The sequence below is a fragment of the Panthera onca genome, chromosome X (assembly GCF_046562875.1).
Source record: "Panthera onca isolate mPanOnc1 chromosome X, mPanOnc1 haplotype 2, whole genome shotgun sequence".
NCBI classification, from domain to species: Eukaryota; Metazoa; Chordata; class Mammalia; order Carnivora; family Felidae; genus Panthera; species Panthera onca.
In genome coordinates, this window is record NC_138357.1 from 551,136 (window position 1) to 568,126 (window position 16,991).

The following is a 16,991-nucleotide window of genomic DNA, read 5'->3' on the forward strand; positions in this document are numbered from 1 at the left end:
TGCCAGACACTGTTATAACTGCTTTTAATCCCCATAGCAACCTATTTTATAAATGAATAAATAGAGGCAATGAGAGATTAAGTGGTTTACCCAAGATCACATGGCTAAATAAGTGTCAGAGGTTGTTAGAACCTCGAAAATCTGGCCACAGAAACAGTGCTTTTAATTCATGAAAGTGGGTGATGGGCATTGAGGAGGGCACCCGTTGGGATGAGCACTAGGTGTTGCATGGAAACCAATTTGACAATAAATTATATTTAATATAAAAAATAAATAAAAGTGAGTTTTAAAAAGCAAAAAAAGGGGCGCCTGGGTGGCTCAGTCGGTTGAGTGTCCGACTTCGGCTCAGGTCACGATCTCACGGTTCGTGAGTTCAAGCCCCGCGTCAGGCTCTGGGCTGATGGCTCAGAGCCTGGAGCCTGCTTCCGATTCTGTGTCCCCCTCTCTCTCTGCCCCTCCCCCATTCATGCTCTGTCTCTCTCTGTCTCAAAAATAAACATTAAAAAAGCAAAAAAAAATATTCCATATTCCAAAATAAATATTAATTACTTCCCCCTTGTGCATATTTACAGTCTAGCTGATCATTCATAGATAGTAATCATCATCTTCATTATTAAGTTCCTTCCAACAGAATCTTAAGAGAACCATGAGAATATCTAGATGTTTTACAAATAGTTTGTAAACATCCAACCCCCCCCCCAATTTTTAAAAAGAAGTGTTTTTCACATTCTCTAATTTTACTTCTTCCAAAGGTAGAAGGTTGATGATAGAAGGAAATCAATCCATTCAGTACTTTTCCTTCTTTCTACACTGTACAAAATATGTCAGTTGTTAGGTCAAAACCATTTTACAGGAAATATTCCCATCACTGCCCCAGGGAACTCTAGGGCATATTGAAGATCTACTCACAGGGCCAGCTGGTGGCTTAGTTGTAAAGTTGGGCCATGTCTGTGCCCTCACCTCCTTAAGCCTACAGCTCACCACAGCCAAAGACCCTGGCAGATATGGTAGTAGTTTATTTTTTGGTTCTCTTTCGTTGTTGTTGTCAGATTTACATTCAGGGGTTGGTGGGTTTGTGGGTAGTTCTATCCTACTCCTTGGCTTTAAGCAGTGAGTCTGGCTTTTGTCCTCCATCTTGCTCAGAGCACTTCTGGACCAGAATATAAAGTATTAGCTTGATTAGCGGAATCCAAGCTTCCTTCCTGGAAGGCATCTTTAACAATTGTGAAAATCATCTTAAGCCATGTTGGTGGCTTAAGTTAGGTAAGCCATGTTAGTTTCATAGTGGTGTTCTAACCTACTTTTTTATGGGTAGATAAACATAGTAATTTATCCTATGCACAAGTGAAGATCACAAGGGTCAATGCTATGGTGAACCTGTGAAGTCAGTGAAGGTTTTTCCCTGCTAGCCCCACCTTTCTCCATGGTTGATCCTTTGTCCCATTGATGATGGCCACTCCATCCAGTTCAGGTATTCAGTATCTTCTCAGCTTCTGCTTTCTAGATCCCTCTCTGATGCCTTGACTGAGGCAGAGTAGTGTCATAGGAAGAGCATGGACTTGAACCAAACTGGGTTTGAATTCTATCTTTGCCTCTGACTAACCTGGTAAATTTGGGGAAGCCACTTTCCTTCCTTGAGCCTCTGTTTCTTCATCTGCAAAGTGGGGCTAAAAATGTCATCTACTTAATAAAGCTGTGATGAAAGAAATGAGGTCATGTGTATAAAGTGAGTACCATAGTGAGCAGTACACAATAAATAGTACTTAGTAATTGTTTATCATCATCACCAATATCATTTGAGCAAAAAACAGAACTGAAAAATGCAATAAATGAGATTCAAAACAGACTTGATGCAATGAACACAAGATGGAAGAAGCAGAGGAATTAAGAAGTGATATAAGAGATAAAATAATGGAACATGATGAATCTGAACAAAAGAGAGAATTATGGAACGTGAGAATAGATTTAGGAAACTCAGAGACTCAACCAAGCATAATAACATTCATATTATAGGAGTCCCAGAAGAAGAATAGAGAGAAAATGGAGCAGAACATTTATTTGAGGAAATAATAGCTGAAACCCTCCCTAATCTGGGGAAAGAAACAGACATCCAGATCCAGGAGGCACAGAGAATTCCTATCAAAATCAACAAAAGCAGACCAACATCAAGACATATTGTAATTAAATTTGCAAAATATAGCAATAAAGAAAAATCCTAAAGGCAGCAAGACAAAATAATTCCTTAACTTACAAGGGAAAACCCATAAGACTAGGTGGAGATTTCACAATGAAACTCAGCAAGCCAGGAAGGACTTAACATGATACATTCAACGTGCTGAATGGGAAAAATCCACAGCCAAGAAACTCTATCAAGTAAGGCTATGATTAACACTTTCCCAGACAAACAAAAACTAAAAGAGATCATGACCACTCAACCAGCCCCGCAAAAAGGAGATTCTCTGAATGCAAAGGAGAAACCAAAAGTGACAAAGACAAGGAAAGATCAGAGAAAATCTCCAGAAACAATGACAAAACGTAATAAAATGGCACTAAGTACATATCTATCAAAATTACTCTGAATGTAAATGCCCCAATCAAAAGACATAGGGTGTCAGAATGGATTTAAAAAAATAAGACCCATCCAAATGCTGCCTACAAGAGATAAATTTTAGACCTAAAGACATCTGCAGATTGAAATTAGGGGATGGAGAAACATATATCATACAAATGGACATCAAAAGAAAGCCAGAGTAGCAATACTTAGATAAATTACACTTTAAACCAAGACTGTAACAGAGATGAAGGGGGCACTATATCACAATAAAGGGGACAATCCAACAAGAAGACCTAATAATTGTAAATATTTATACACCCAATTTGGAAGGTCCCAAATATATAAAACAATAACAAACATAAATAAACTCATTGTTAATAATACAATAATAGTAGGAGACTTTAACACCCCACTTACATCAATGGACAGATCATCTAAGCAGAAAATCAACAAGAAAACAATGACTTTGAATGACACACTGGACAAGATGGACTTAACATATATTCAGAACATTCCATCCTAAAACAGCAGAATACACATTCTTTTCAAGTGCACATGGGACACTTGCCAAAATACATCACACACTAGGTCACAAATCAGACCTCAAAAACTACAAAAAGATTGAGATAATACCATGCATATTTTTTCTGACGAAAATGCTGTGAAACTTGAATTCAACCACAAGAAAATAAAATGGAAAGACCACAAATACATGGAGGTTAAATAATATAGTACTAAAGAATGAATGGGTCAACCAGGAAATCAAAGAAATTAAAAAAATACATGGAAACGAATGAAAAAACATAACAATCCAAAACCTTAAGGATGCAGCAAAAGCAGTCCCAGGATGGGAAGTGTATAACAATATTGGCCTACCTTAAAAAGCAAGAAAAATTTCAAATAAACAATGTAACCTTATACCTAAAGGAACTAGAAAAAGAACAACAAATGAAGCCTAAAGCCAGCAGAAGGGAAATAATAAAGATTAGAGAAGAAATAAAGGATATAGAAAATAAAAAAGCACTAGAACAGATCAATGAGGCCAGGAGCTGGTTCCTTGAAAAAAAAATAATGAAATTGGTAACCCCCTAGCCATACTTATTGAAAAGGAAAGTGAAAGGACCCAAAATAAATAAAATCACAAATGGGAGAGAAGAAATAACAACCAACACCACAGAAATACACTTATAAGAATATATCATGAAAATCTATGCCAACAACATGGACAACCTGGAAAAAATGGATTAATTCCTGGAAACATATAAACAACCAAAACTGAAACAGGAAGAAGTAGAAAACTTGAACAGACTGGTAACCAGAAAAGAAATTCAATCAGTAATAAATCTCCCAAAAAACAAAAGTCCAGGGCCAGATAGCTTCACAGGTGAATTCTACCAAATATTTAAAGAAGGGTTAATACCTATTCTTCTCAAACCATTCTAGAGAATAGAAATGGAAGGGAAACTTCCAAATTAATTCTAGGAGGCCAGAATTACCCTGATACCCAAACCAAAGACGCCACTAAAAAAGAAAACTACAGGCCCATTTCCCAGATGAACATAGATGCAAAAATCCTACTAGCAAACCAAATCCAAGAATACATTTTAAAAGATCATTCACCACAATCAACTGGGATTTGCTTAGGAGGCAAGGTTGGTCCAGTATTTGCAAATCAATCAATGTGGTACATCACATCAATAACAGAAAGGATAAGAACCATATGATCGTTCCAGTGAATGTAGAAAAGGCATTTGACAAAGTACAACATCCATTCATGATAGAAGCTGTCAAGAAAGTAGGTCTGGAGGGAATGTACCTCAAAATAATAAAGTCCAAATATGAAAAACCCACAGGTAATATCATCCTCAATGGAGAAAACCTGAGAGCTTTTTCTCTATGTTCAGGGACAAGACAGGAATGTTGGCTCCTCCACTGTTATTTAATATAGTTCTAGAAGTCCTAGCCACAACAATCAAACAACAGAAAGAAATAAAAGGCATCTAAAATGCAAGGAGGAAGTCAAACTTTTACTCTTTGCAGATGCCATGGTACTCTACATAGAAAACCCAAAAGATTCCACCAAAAAAGTTGCTAGAACTGCTGATACATGAATTCGGTAAAGTCAAAGGATATAAAATCAACACACAGAAATCTGTTGCAGTTCATAATGAACTCTCTCTCTTTCTGAGAAAGAGAACTCAAGGAATCAATCCCATTCACAAATTAACCAAAAACCATAAGATACCTAGGAATAAACCTAACCAAAGGGGTGAAAGATCTGTACTCTGAAAATTATAGAAAGTTTATGAAAGGAATTGAAGAAGACACAAAGAAATGCAAAACACTCCATGCTCATTGATTGGAAGAAAAAATATTGGTAAAATGTCAATACTACCCAAAGCAATCTACACATTCAGTGCAATCCCTATCAAAAATACTAAAAGCACTTTTCACAGAGCTAGAACAAACAATCCTAAAACATGTATGGAACCACAAAAGACCCCGAATAATCAATGCAACCTTTGAAAAGAAAAGAAAAGCTGGAGGCACCATAATTCCTGACTTCAAGTAATATTACAAAACTGTAGTAATCAAGACAATATGGTACTGGGACAAAAATAGACACATAGATCAACAGAAGAGATTAGAAACCCCAGAAGTCAACCCACCACTCTATAGTCAATTAATCTTTGACAAAGCAAGAAAGAATATCCAAGGGGAAAAAGACAATCTCTTCAACAGTGTTGGGTAAACTGGACAGCAACATGCAAAAGAATGAAACTGGACCACTTTCTTACACCATACACAAAAATAAATTCAAATGGTTTAACAACCTAAGTATGAGACAGGAAACCATCAAAATCTGAGAGGAGAACACTGGCAATAACTACTTTTATTGGCCATAGTAACTTCTTTTTTTTTTTAAGTCTATTCATTTATTTTAAAAGAGGGAGAGAACATGATGAGAGGAGGGGCAGAGAGAGAGAGACTCCTAAGCAGGCCCCATGCTGCCAGCATGGAACCCACCGTGGGGCTCAAACTCACGAACCACAAGATCATGACCTGAGCCAAAACCAAAGACCGAACACTTAACTGACTGAGCCACCCAGGTGCCCCTGGCCATAGCAACTTCTTACTAGATATGTTTCCTGAGGCAAGGGAAACAAAAGCAAAAATAAACTACTGGGACCTCATCAAAATAAAATCTTCTGCACAGTGAAGGACACCATCAACAAAACTAAAAGCAAGTGTTCAGAATAGGAGAAGATACTTGCAAACGACATACCTGATATAGGGTTAGTATCCAAAATCTATAAAGAAGTTATAAATCTCAATACCCAAAAAGCAAATCATCCAATTAAAAAATTGGCAGAAAACATGAATAGATGTTTTTCCAAAGAAGACATACAGATGGCTACATGAAAAAAGGATCAACATTACTCATCATCAGGGAAATACAAATCAAACTACAATGAGAGATCAACTCACACCTCTCAGAAAGGCTAAAATTAACAACAGAAGTAACATCAGGTGTTGGAGAGGATGCAGAGAAAGGGAAACCCTCTTGCACTGTTGATGGGGGTAACAGAGAGGCCACTCTAGAAAACAGTGTGGAGGATCCTCAAAAAATAAAAGTAGAACTACCCTACATCCCACAATTGCACTGCTACGTATTTACCCAAAGAATACAAAAATACTGATTTCAAGGGATACATGCACCCTGATATTTATAGCAGCATTATTGGCAATAGCCAAGTTATGGAAAGAGCCCAAATGTCCATCGACTGGTGAATGGATTATGAAGATGGGGTTTGCACATAAATAGAATGGAACATTACTGAGCCATAAAAAAGAATGAAATCTTGCCATTTGCAATGACATGGAAGGAGCTAGAGAATAATATCCTACGCAAACTTAGCCAGAAAAAGATAAATACCATATGATTTCGCTTTTATGTGGAATTTAAGAAAAAAAATAGGGGCACCTGGGTGGCTCAGTCGGTTGAGCATCCAACTTCGGCTCAGGTCATGGTCTCACGGTCCATAAGTTCGAGCCCTGCGTCGGGCTCTGTGCTGACAGCTCGGAGCCTGGAGCCTGTTTCGGATTCTGTGTCTCCCTCTCTCTCTGACCTTCCCCCATTCATGCTCAATCTCTCTCTGTCTCAAAAATAAATAAATGTTTAAAAAAAAAAAGAAAAAATAAGCATAGAATGGGAAAAGAGAGGGAAACCAAGAAACAAATTCTTTTTTAATTTTTTTTTAACGTTTATTTATTTTTGAGACAGAGAGAGACAGCATGTGAACAGGGGAGGGGCAGAGAGAGAGGGAGACAGAGAATCCGAAACAGGCTCCAGGCTCTGAGCTGTCAGCACAGAGCCCGATGCGGGGCTCGAACCCACAGACCGCGAGATCATGACCTGAGCCGAAGTCAGACACTTAACCGACCGAGCCACCCAGGCGCCCCGAAACAAATTCTTAACTAAGGAGAATACACTGATGGTTACCAGAGGGAAGATGGGTGGGGGGATGGGCTAAATAGGTGATGGGGATTAAGGAGTGCACAAGTGATGAGCACCAGATGTTTTATGGAAGTGTTGAATCACTATATTGCACACCTGAAACTAATTATACACCATATGTTAACTGACATTTAAATAAAAACTTACCAAAAAGTGAAAGGAATCCCTTTTACAATATCATCAAAAATAATAAAATACTGGGGAATAAATTTAACAATAGATGTGCAAGATTATATTTGCTAAAAGGAAAACATTGCTGAAAGAAATTAAAGAGGGCCTAAATCAATGAAAAGCCATTCTGTTTTAGTGATATGAATACTTAATATTGTTAAGATGGCCATATATATATATATAGATTCAATACAGTCTTTATCAAAATTTCAATGATCGGGGAGCCTGGGTGGTTTAGTTGGTTAGGTGGCAAACCTCAGCTCAGGTCAGGATCTCGCAGTTTGTGGGTTTGAGCCCTGCATCAGGCTCTGTGCTGACAGTTAGGACCCTGGACCCTGCTTCAGAGTCTGTGTCTCCCTCTCTCTCGGCTGCTACCCCACTTGAACTCTATCACTCTCAAAAGTAAATAAACATTTAAAACGTTTTAAAAACCTTTTCAGTGATCTTTTGCAGACGTAAAAGCCAATCCTAAATTTCTATGGAAATGCAAGGGACAGAGACAGCCAAAACAATCCGGAAAAGAAGAACAAAGCTGTGCGATCCACACGTGCCACTTTCAAAACTTACTTCAAAGCTACAGCAATCGTAAACTGTGGTACTGGCATAGGGGTAGACATGTAGGTCGATGTTTTTGAATTTACAGTGAGAAATAAACCCATAGATTTACGAATAGTTGATATTCAACAAGGGGGCCCAGACCATTCAATGGAGGAATGAGCAATCTCTTCAACAAACGGTGCTGGGAAAACTGAATGTTGACAGAAAAAAGAATGAACGTGGGCTCCAGTTTCACACCACGTATGAAAAGAATTCCAAAACGGATCACAAACCCAAACGTAAGCGATGAAACTATGAAACCCTTGGAATAAAACATAGATATAAATCCCCCTGGCTTTAACTACACAACAGTTCCTTACATATGGCAGCAAAAGCGCGGCCACAAAAGAAGGGGGGTGGTGGAGAGAGGATAACTTGTACACCATCCAAACCAAAAACTTTTGTGCATGAAAGGACTCTGTCTAGAAGGTGAAAGGACAAAACGCACAGGATGGGAGAAGCATTTGCAAATCACACGTGGGATAAGGGTGTATTTTCCAGAATGCATAAAGAACACCTACAAGTCAGCAACGAAAGCACGAACGAACAGCCCAGTTAAAAAATGGGAAAGGACTTGAGCAGACGTTCCTCCAAAGTGGATGTGCAAATGGCCAAGAGGCACATGCAAAGACGCTCAACATCATGCGCCAACAGGGCGATGCGAATCACAACCGCCATGAGGCACCACTTCGCAGCCAGTAGGATGGCTCTTCTAGGCACAAGAAAGCAAAACAAAGGCAAAAAGACGGGTTCGGGCGAGGGTGCGCAAGGACTGGGACTCACACACTGCTGCTGGGAATGCAGAGCTGCTGTGGGGATCCGCTGGGCGGCTCCTCAGTAAGTGACCGGCAGAATTAGCACCCGACCCCTCAATCGCAGCCCCAGTGCGATTTCCTACCCTCGGGAATCAGAAACAGGCGCTCAAACAGAACCCTGTGCAGGAAATGCTCGGCGCAGCGCTGTTCACATCTGCCGCAAGGTGGGAATGGCGGAGCTGCCCGTCAACCCGTGAACTGGGATAGGCCGCCACACACGGTGTGTCCCTGCGGTGGAATATTACTCGGCCGTGAAAAGGCTTGAAGTGCCGACTCACGCTCCCACACGGACGAACGGACCCTAGTGACAACGCTGCGCTACGGGAAAGCAACCGGGCACAGAAAGCCGCCTGTTCGCCCAGCGATCCCGCGTGCAGAAAGAAGTAAGTGTCCGGGACAGGCGAACCCCTATGGGCAGCAAGCCGACCGGCGGTTGCCTGCGGGCTCCCGAGGACGGGGGTGGGGGGCAGGGGGGTGCGGTGAGGACTGGCTGCCTGACACGTACAGGGGTTTCTTTGAGGGGTGGTGCCACGGTTTGGAACTAGACGGCCGTGGTGGTCGCCCGACCCCTCTAGTGTATACTCGGGGCCGCTGGCTCCTACACGCGTGTTGTGTGTGCACAATGCGCCCGCCCAGCCAAAAGCCAGCGTTCCTTCAAACAGGGGTTCCAGGGAGCAGGCTCCCGCCCAGCACTGTTTCTCTGCAGCGGGGGCCCATGGGAAAGCAGTGACTTCACCGGATGTACGTGTCCCAAAACGCGCACCCGACCAATGATGGGGTCGGTCTGTGATCTCTAGGATATAGAGTAGCGGCTCTGGAACCCTGCGGGTCGGAACCTTCGGGCCAACTGGCTTTTTACACCGCTTCCCGCCACATCGCACCACATCCAGCCCTATCCGACCGCATCCAGCCACACCCGACCGCATCCAGCCGCACCCGACCGCATCCAGCCGCACCCGACCGCTTCCCGCAGCGCACGCCAGACCGAGGCCCGTCCGAGAGAGCGCAGCCGAGGCCCAGCATGCCTGTGAGGAGGAGCCGTCGAGGGTCGTCCGGTGGCCAGAGCCGGGTCCGCTCCCGCACTGCCCGAGCCGAGTTGACGTTCTCCGTGAGCCACGTGGAGCGCCTCCTGCGGGAGGGCCGCTACTCGCAGCGCCTGGGCGCGTCCGCCCCGATCTTCCTAGCGGCCGTCATCCAGTCGCTGACGGCCAAGGTCCTGGAGCTGGCCGGCATCGAGGCCCGCAACAGAGGCAGGAGGCTCATCACCCCGGATGTCGTGGACATGGTGGTCCACAACCACCCGCTGCTCAGCGCCTTCTTCCAGTCCACCATCATCTCCCAGGCGGTCCCGGGCCGGTACTAGCTGTCCCACGCGACGTGGGGTCCGGCAGGCGCCAGGCCTACTCATGGCCGGGGTGGGCCCCGGCCGGCCTGGTGCCTCAGGCAGTCCCTGAAAGCCAATAAAGTGTTTGGAGAAACCCGCGTGAGTGCTTCTGTCGCTGGTGTGTGGGGCGTGGTCGCGGGACGTCCCTCGTCGGGGGTGGGGGGGTGGGGCGGGGGTCGTGGTCGGGGAAGACCCAGCAGAGCAGCTTGTCTCGGGGATCATGCAGGCGGTGGCCCTGGGCGGGAGAGGCTGGCTCGGGTGGAGGCTTTGACGGGAGGGGTGACGAGTCACCGGGGCGGGGGGCACCTGGCGAGCGAGAACCCTGCCAGGTTGGAATTGGGGTCACGCGGGACGGCGAGCTGGGTTTCGGGCCGGTTCGGTTACAGATTCTGGGAGACGCCTTCGGCAACGCGGCAACGCGGGTAAACAGGCTGTCACCCAGCCACAGCGGGCACCTGGCCAGGCCCCGCCCCAGGGTCCACGATTTGCACACACGACCCGCGCGGGGCGAGGCCTCTCCTCCGGGCCCCGTCGCTTGCGTATCACCGGGGCAACGGGGCGCCTGGCTGCCCGAGCGCGGACGCAGGGCACGTCGCCGCCGGGCGCCCGCACGTCCGACCGTCCGCGTCCGCGTCCGCGTCTGCGTGTGGGCGGCGAACATGGCGGCGTCCGCGCCCGGCCTGGGCGGCGCTGCGGGCCCGGGCCCCGAGGCCGGGGACTTCTTGGCGCGGTACCGCCAGGTGTCGAGCAAGCTGAAGAAGCGGTTCCTGCGGAAGCCCAACGTGGCGGAGGCGGGCGAGCAGTTCGGGCAGCTGGGCCGGGAGCTGCGCGCCCAGGAGTGCCTGCCCTACGCGGCCTGGTGCCAGCTGGCGGTGGCGCGCTGCCAGCAGGCGCTCTTCCACGGGCCTGGGGAGGCGCTGGCGCTCACCGAGGCCGCCCGCCTCTTCCTGCGGCAGGAGCGCGACGCGCGCCAGCGACTCGCCTGCCCGGCGGCCTACGGGGAGCCGCTGCAGGCCGCCGCCAACGCCCTGGGCGCCGCCGTGCGCCTGCACCTCGAGCTGGGCCAGCCGGCCGCCGCCGCCGCCCTCTGCCTGGAGCTGGCCGCCGCCCTGCGCGACCTGGGCCAGCCGGCCGCCGCCGCCGGCCACTTCCAGCGCGCCGCCCACCTGCAGCTCCCGCAGCTGCCCCTGGCCGCGCTGCAGGCGCTTGGCGACGCCGCCTCCTGCCAGCTGCTGGCGCGCGACTACAACGGCGCCCTGGCGGTCTTCACGCGCATGCAGCGCCTGGCGCGGGAGCACGGCAGCCACCCGGTGCCGCCGCCGCCCCCGCCGCCGCCGCCGCCGCCGCCGCCGCCTCCGGGGCCACAGGTCGGGCCCGGCGCGGCCCCGGCCCTGCCCGCCGCGCTGCTCCCTGCGAACGGCGGCCCTGCGCCCGCGCCCTCTCCCGCCACGCTGGGCGCCTTCTCCGACGTGCTGGTCCGCTGCGAGGTGTCCCGCGTGCTGCTGCTGCTGCTGCTGCAACCGCCGCCCGCCAAGCTCCTGCCGGAGCACGCCCACACTCTGGAGAAGTACTCCTGGGAGGCTTTCGACGGCCACGGGCAGGAGAGCGGCGGCCAGCTTCCTGACGAGCTGTTCCTGCTGCTGCAGTCCTTGGTCATGGCCACCCACGAAAAGGACACGGAAGCCGTCAAGTCGCTGCAAGTGGAGATGTGGCCGCTGTTGAGTGCCGAGCAGAACCACCTCCTTCACCTGGTTCTGCAAGAAACCGTCTCCCCCTCGGGACAGGGCATCTGAGGACTCACGTGAACGAAGGCACTCGTTGCTTGCTACCAAACGTCGTGCGTCTGTCTCCCTTGGCGTTTCGGGGGGGAAATACAAGTCGTGGATGCCGGCAGAGTTCTACCTTGGTTTCTCTTACTCCTCTGGCCACTGTAGCAATATAGTTCACTGGGAGGTACCTGTGTCCCAAAGACTGACTTCCATAACGGAGGGAGGGAAAAACAACCAGGACAACGTGATAGAATCAGAGTGGAAGACAGGGCTGTCTTCCCCGAGGCTGCAACGTAAGAATGAGAACCCTCCTGCGGCGCCTGGGGTGGCTCAGTCCGGAGTCTGGTTTCAGCTCAGGTCATGATCTCGCTGTTAGTGAGTCCGAGACCTCCCCCCACCACCTTGGGGCCCTGCGCTGACAGCTGGGAGCCTGCTTGGGATTCTCTGTCTCCCTCTCTGCCCCTCCCCTGCTGCACCCATGCTCTCTGTCTCAATAGAAATAAAAAGAACCCCGTTTATCCCTTACTTCTTCCACCCAACTCCCCCTACATCTTTGTGGCAGAGGATTTCATTTTTCACAGTTCTGCCTAAATACTTAAGCTATAGGATTTTTTTTTTTTATCGTGATCTCATTTCTTAGCGTATATTGACGTCTATCTGTGGGATCACCCAAGTAGTTTCATCTGCCCCATGCATATTTGTGGGAATCGTTTGATTAGTACATTGTTGTTGCTCCAGCCCTAAATCCACAATAAAGCCATCCTGATGCCCCTAACCTGTGGTTTAGCTTTACTTCATCTGTAACATGGGAATAGCTTCTCTGCCCATCAAGAAGCAGGAAGTAGAAAAACAGTTCTCCTTCAGGTCCATGATGCATTCATTCATTTGAAATGGACAGTGTGCCTAGGACTCAGGCTGTGCCCCGCGGTGAATCTACAGAGTTCATTTGCGATGTGGTGCTTAAGTGGTCCTTACTTAAGAGAGCTACCGTGCAAATGTGTCTGGTGCAAGGTTGGGGGTGGGGCAGGAATGTTCTAACAAATGTGTTTAGCAAATGTGTCGGTGTGCATTGGAGTTCACAGTTCTGGTTCCAGGTTCTATTCTGAGAGGTATGCCTAATCCATGTGACGATCCTGTATTTGTAGTAGGGACCTTTCTGTACCTCTTATTTAACTCCAGTGTGTAAAATCAGCACGGTTCTTTGGTATTGTGTGGTCACGTATGTGAAAGACAGTGTCTTTGTTCCGCAAGAGCAGGGTGGTATCCCATTTCAAAATACTACATTTCCAAAGCTTTTTGGTCCAAATGTCACATGCAGACATTACAGTGTGGGAACTTTTTCAATTCCATTTTATTTTCTTTACAGTGTTGGGAGTGATAACGAGAACTCTTCAGAATAGAATCTTCTCAATCATTCAGGTTTGGGAAAATGCATCCTTTATGCTGAAGTTGTGTACGGTGCTAATATTTTGGAGTGAGGTTTAAGGGCACAGCTTGGCGGTAGATTTGCCTTATTTTGTGTGCATTGCAGGGGATATGTACAGGTTGTCACCATGAGTTAAGTGCCGCAAAAGGGGCGGGACTTTTAGCGTATTCTTTCCTACTTCTGTTTCAACAATGTGGGAGCAATACTAAGGAAATATGGGACAGGCCCATCTGAGACAGACTCAGCCAGCATTCCTGTCCTCTCACTTGTCTGCCAGGAAGGGTCTTTTAGAGCCCTAAAAACCTCATCCAATTTTTTGCAAAAGTGGCTAGGATATCAGACACATGGAAAGATGCTCGACATCGCTCATCATCAGGGAAATGCAAGTCCAACCACAGTGAGCTAGCCCCTCACACCTGTCAGAATGGCTAAAATCAAAAACAAGAAACAACGTGTTGGCGAGGATGTAGAGAAAAGGGAACCCTCTTGCACTGTTGGTGGGAATAAAAACTAGTGCAGCCACTCTGGAAAACAGTGTGGAGTTTCCTCAAAAAGTTAAAAATAGAGCTGCCCTTCAACCCAGCAATTGTGCTAGTAGGTATTTACACAAAGAAAATGAAAATACTGATTTGAATAGATATATGCACCCCTATGTTTATTGCGGCATTATTTACAATAGTCAAAATATGGAAGCAATCCAAGTGTCCATCCATAGATGAATGGAAAAAAAAAAAGATCTATATATAGAAGCACACATATACACACACACACACACACACACACACACACACACACACACACACTGGAATATTAGCCATAGAAAGAATGAAATCTTGCCATTTCCAACAACATGGATCCATCTAGAAAGTATAATGCTCTGTGAAATAAGCCAGTCTTAAACTGGAATTTACAAAGAAAGTGGTTAGGTTGCATGCTCTTTCCTGCTTTTGCTTTTCCTGGTGTATTCCTCTCCATCTGTGCTACGGGCCTGGCTGGCTGCCTTACTGTTTTATGACAAAAATGTTTAGGAGTTATGGAATGTGGCTGGTGATAGTATTTGGATTTGGGCTCCAGGAAAAGCCTCCTTAGGCCTCTGGTCTAACTCCTTGCCTTGAGGAAGTGGCAGGGAAGGATTATTAGAAAGCTTAGTGTCGGATGTATGAACAACATTAGAGTTCTCCAGAGAAATAAAATGAATAGAATCTCTCTATGTATATGTGTGTGGATACTTACATATGTTTATATACACATACATATACACATATATATATGTTTGTATGTACAAACAGAAAGATTGATTTTAAGGTATTGGTTCACAAGACTGTGGAGGCTTGAAAAGCCCCAAATCTTCAGGATAGGCCAGTAGCCTGGAGACCCAGAAAAGAGGTGCATTTGGAGTCCCAAGGCAGTTTGCAGGCTTAATGGCTGAATTCTCTCTTCCAAGGAAGTCAGTCTTTTTCTGTTAAGGCTTTTTTAAAAAAAAAATGTTTATTTATGAGAGAGAGAGAGAGCACAAGCAGGGGAGGGGCGGAGAGAGAGGGAGACACAGAATCAAAAGCAGACCCCAGGCTCTGCTCTGTCAGCACAGAGCCTGATGTGGGGCTTGAACTCATGAACCTCTGGATCATGACCTGAGCCAAAGTTGGATGCCCAACAACTGAGCTACCCAGGTGCCCCTCTGTTAAGGCTTTTAATTGGATGAGGCCCATTGACATATGGGGGGGGTAATCTGCTTTACTCAAGGTCCACTTATTTTTTTTAAATTTTTTTAATGTTTATTTATTTTTGAGAGAGAGAGTGGGGGAGGGGCGTAGAGCGAGGGAAACACAGAACCCAAAGCAGGCTCCAGGCTCTGAGCTGTCGGCACAGAGCCTGACGCGGGGCTCCAACTCACAGACCACGAGATCATGACCTGAGCCAAAGTTGGGTGCATAACCGACTGAGCCACCCAGGCACCCCAAGGTCCACTTATTAAATGTCAATGTCAACTACAAAATACCCTCACAGAAACATCAAAAGTAATGTTTGACCAAATGTCTGGGTACAGTGGCCTAGTCAAGTTGACACATAAAATTAACCATCACAGGTACACCCTTTATCAACTTGGCACCAAGACCCATCTCCTTAAAACGTTCTTAAACTCTTAATAAAGATAATAACAAGATTGTACTTAGACCTAATGTGGTACAACGATCCTGTGTACAACCAAAACTACAATACCCCTTTCCCCAGTAGAGGATGCACAGTCCTTCAGTAATATTTGCTCTTCTCCTTGACATCCTGGAACTTCAGTACTATGATGTAAAGTTAATACTTAAATACTATGATATAAATTCAATGCACTCCATATTTATAGGAGGATAAGTGAGGGAAGAAAGCACATTTTAGGCATACAAACTTACAAACATTGATAACAAAAGAAGGGAAAATATTCATGTCAATTACAATCCCTGTTTCTGTAACTGATCACATAATCATAGCTGGTATTCATAATGCACAATTACACTGACATGAATAATCTAAAATAGTCAAATTGATCAATGGTAGTTACCAGGGCCTGAAGGGAGGGGGAAATGGAGAGTTACTAATCAATGGGCATAAAGCTTCAAATCAGCAAGATTAATAAGTTCTAGAGATCTGCCATATAACATTGTACCTATAATCCACAGTAATGTATTATACACTAAAGAAATTTATCAAGGGGGTAGATCTTTTAGGTCTATCCTAAATAGAATAAAATTTTATAAAGAGATACTCTTAAATATAAAGACACAAAGATTAAAAGTAGAACAATATTTTAAAAAGTAGAATATATAAATATATATTATAAAAACAGAAGGCATAGAAAGCTAGAATGGTTATTTAGATATTAGAAAAATTCCAATCATGTTAGAGATTTTAGCATCACTCTTGTGGCAAATTGAAATGTGCTCAATGATCTTTTATCATTAGTTAATTGCAAAATAAAGCCATGATGAGATATCACTATTTATCTACCTGATGTAGAATGGCCAAAACTAACCAGCTGGCAACATCAAATGTTGGCAAGGATATGGAACAACTGGGACCCTCACACATAGTGGGAGTATAAAAGGGTACAAACTCTTTGGAAAACAAGCAGTTTCTTATAAAGCTAGATATACACCTAACCTATTACCTAACACTTCCACTTTTAGGAATTATCCAAGGGAAATGAAAGCATATTAGCACACAAAAACTTTAACACACATATTTATAGTAGGTCTTTTCGTGATAATAAAAAACTAAAAACAGGCCAGATGTCCATCAAAAGTTGAATGTATAGGGGCGCCTGGGTTGCTCGGTCGGTTGGGCATCCGACTTCCACTCGGCTCATGATCTTGCGGCTCGTGGGTTAGAGCCCCGCGTTGGGCTCTGTGCTGGCAGCTTGGAGCCTGGAGCCTGCTTCAGTTTCTGTCTCCCCTTCTTTCTGTCCCTCTGCTGCTTGCACTCTCTCTCTCTCTCTCTCTCTCTCTCTCTCTCTCTCTCTGTCAAATATGAATAAACATTTAAAAAATTTTTAAAAAGTTGAATGTATAAACATAGTGTGGTTTATTAATACAGCTGAATAACACTGATGAAAAGGAATGGATCATTAATACATGCAAAATATGGTTGAATCTCAAGCTTCACTGAAAGTAGTTACACTTTTGACGCCATTTATCTGAAGTTCTAGAACTTCAAGACTAATATGGGGTAGGAAAAAATAAGATCAGTGGTTGCCTACAGGAAATGAGG

At 45.5% G+C, this 16,991-nt stretch overlaps 2 protein-coding genes across 2 annotated transcripts; both read left to right on the forward strand.

The window, feature by feature from the left end:
• Positions 1 to 7,024: 7,024 nt before the first annotated feature.
• LOC145713650 (histone H2A-Bbd type 2/3-like) lies at positions 7,025 to 10,155 on the forward strand. The gene is made up of 2 exons (XM_081792540.1): positions 7,025 to 9,039; positions 9,454 to 10,155. The coding sequence occupies exon 2, from the start codon at positions 9,678 to 9,680 to the stop codon at positions 10,017 to 10,019; it is 342 nt and encodes a 113-aa protein (XP_081648666.1). The 5' UTR covers positions 7,025 to 9,039; positions 9,454 to 9,677; the 3' UTR covers positions 10,020 to 10,155.
• A 459-nt stretch (positions 10,156 to 10,614) lies between these two features.
• On the forward strand, positions 10,615 to 12,584 carry LOC145713648 (40-kDa huntingtin-associated protein). Its single transcript, XM_081792538.1, has one exon. It carries the CDS (start codon positions 10,700 to 10,702, stop codon positions 11,831 to 11,833), a length of 1,134 nt encoding a protein of 377 aa, XP_081648664.1. The 5' UTR covers positions 10,615 to 10,699; the 3' UTR covers positions 11,834 to 12,584.
• The last annotated feature ends 4,407 nt before the right edge of the window (positions 12,585 to 16,991 follow it).

Excerpts from the sequence above, each read along its gene's own strand:
- LOC145713650 (XM_081792540.1), top strand. The coding sequence starts at position 9,678 with ATGCCTGTGAGGAGGAGCCGTCGAGGGTCGTCCGGTGGCCAGAGCCGG.
- LOC145713648 (XM_081792538.1), top strand. The coding sequence starts at position 10,700 with ATGGCGGCGTCCGCGCCCGGCCTGGGCGGCGCTGCGGGCCCGGGCCCC.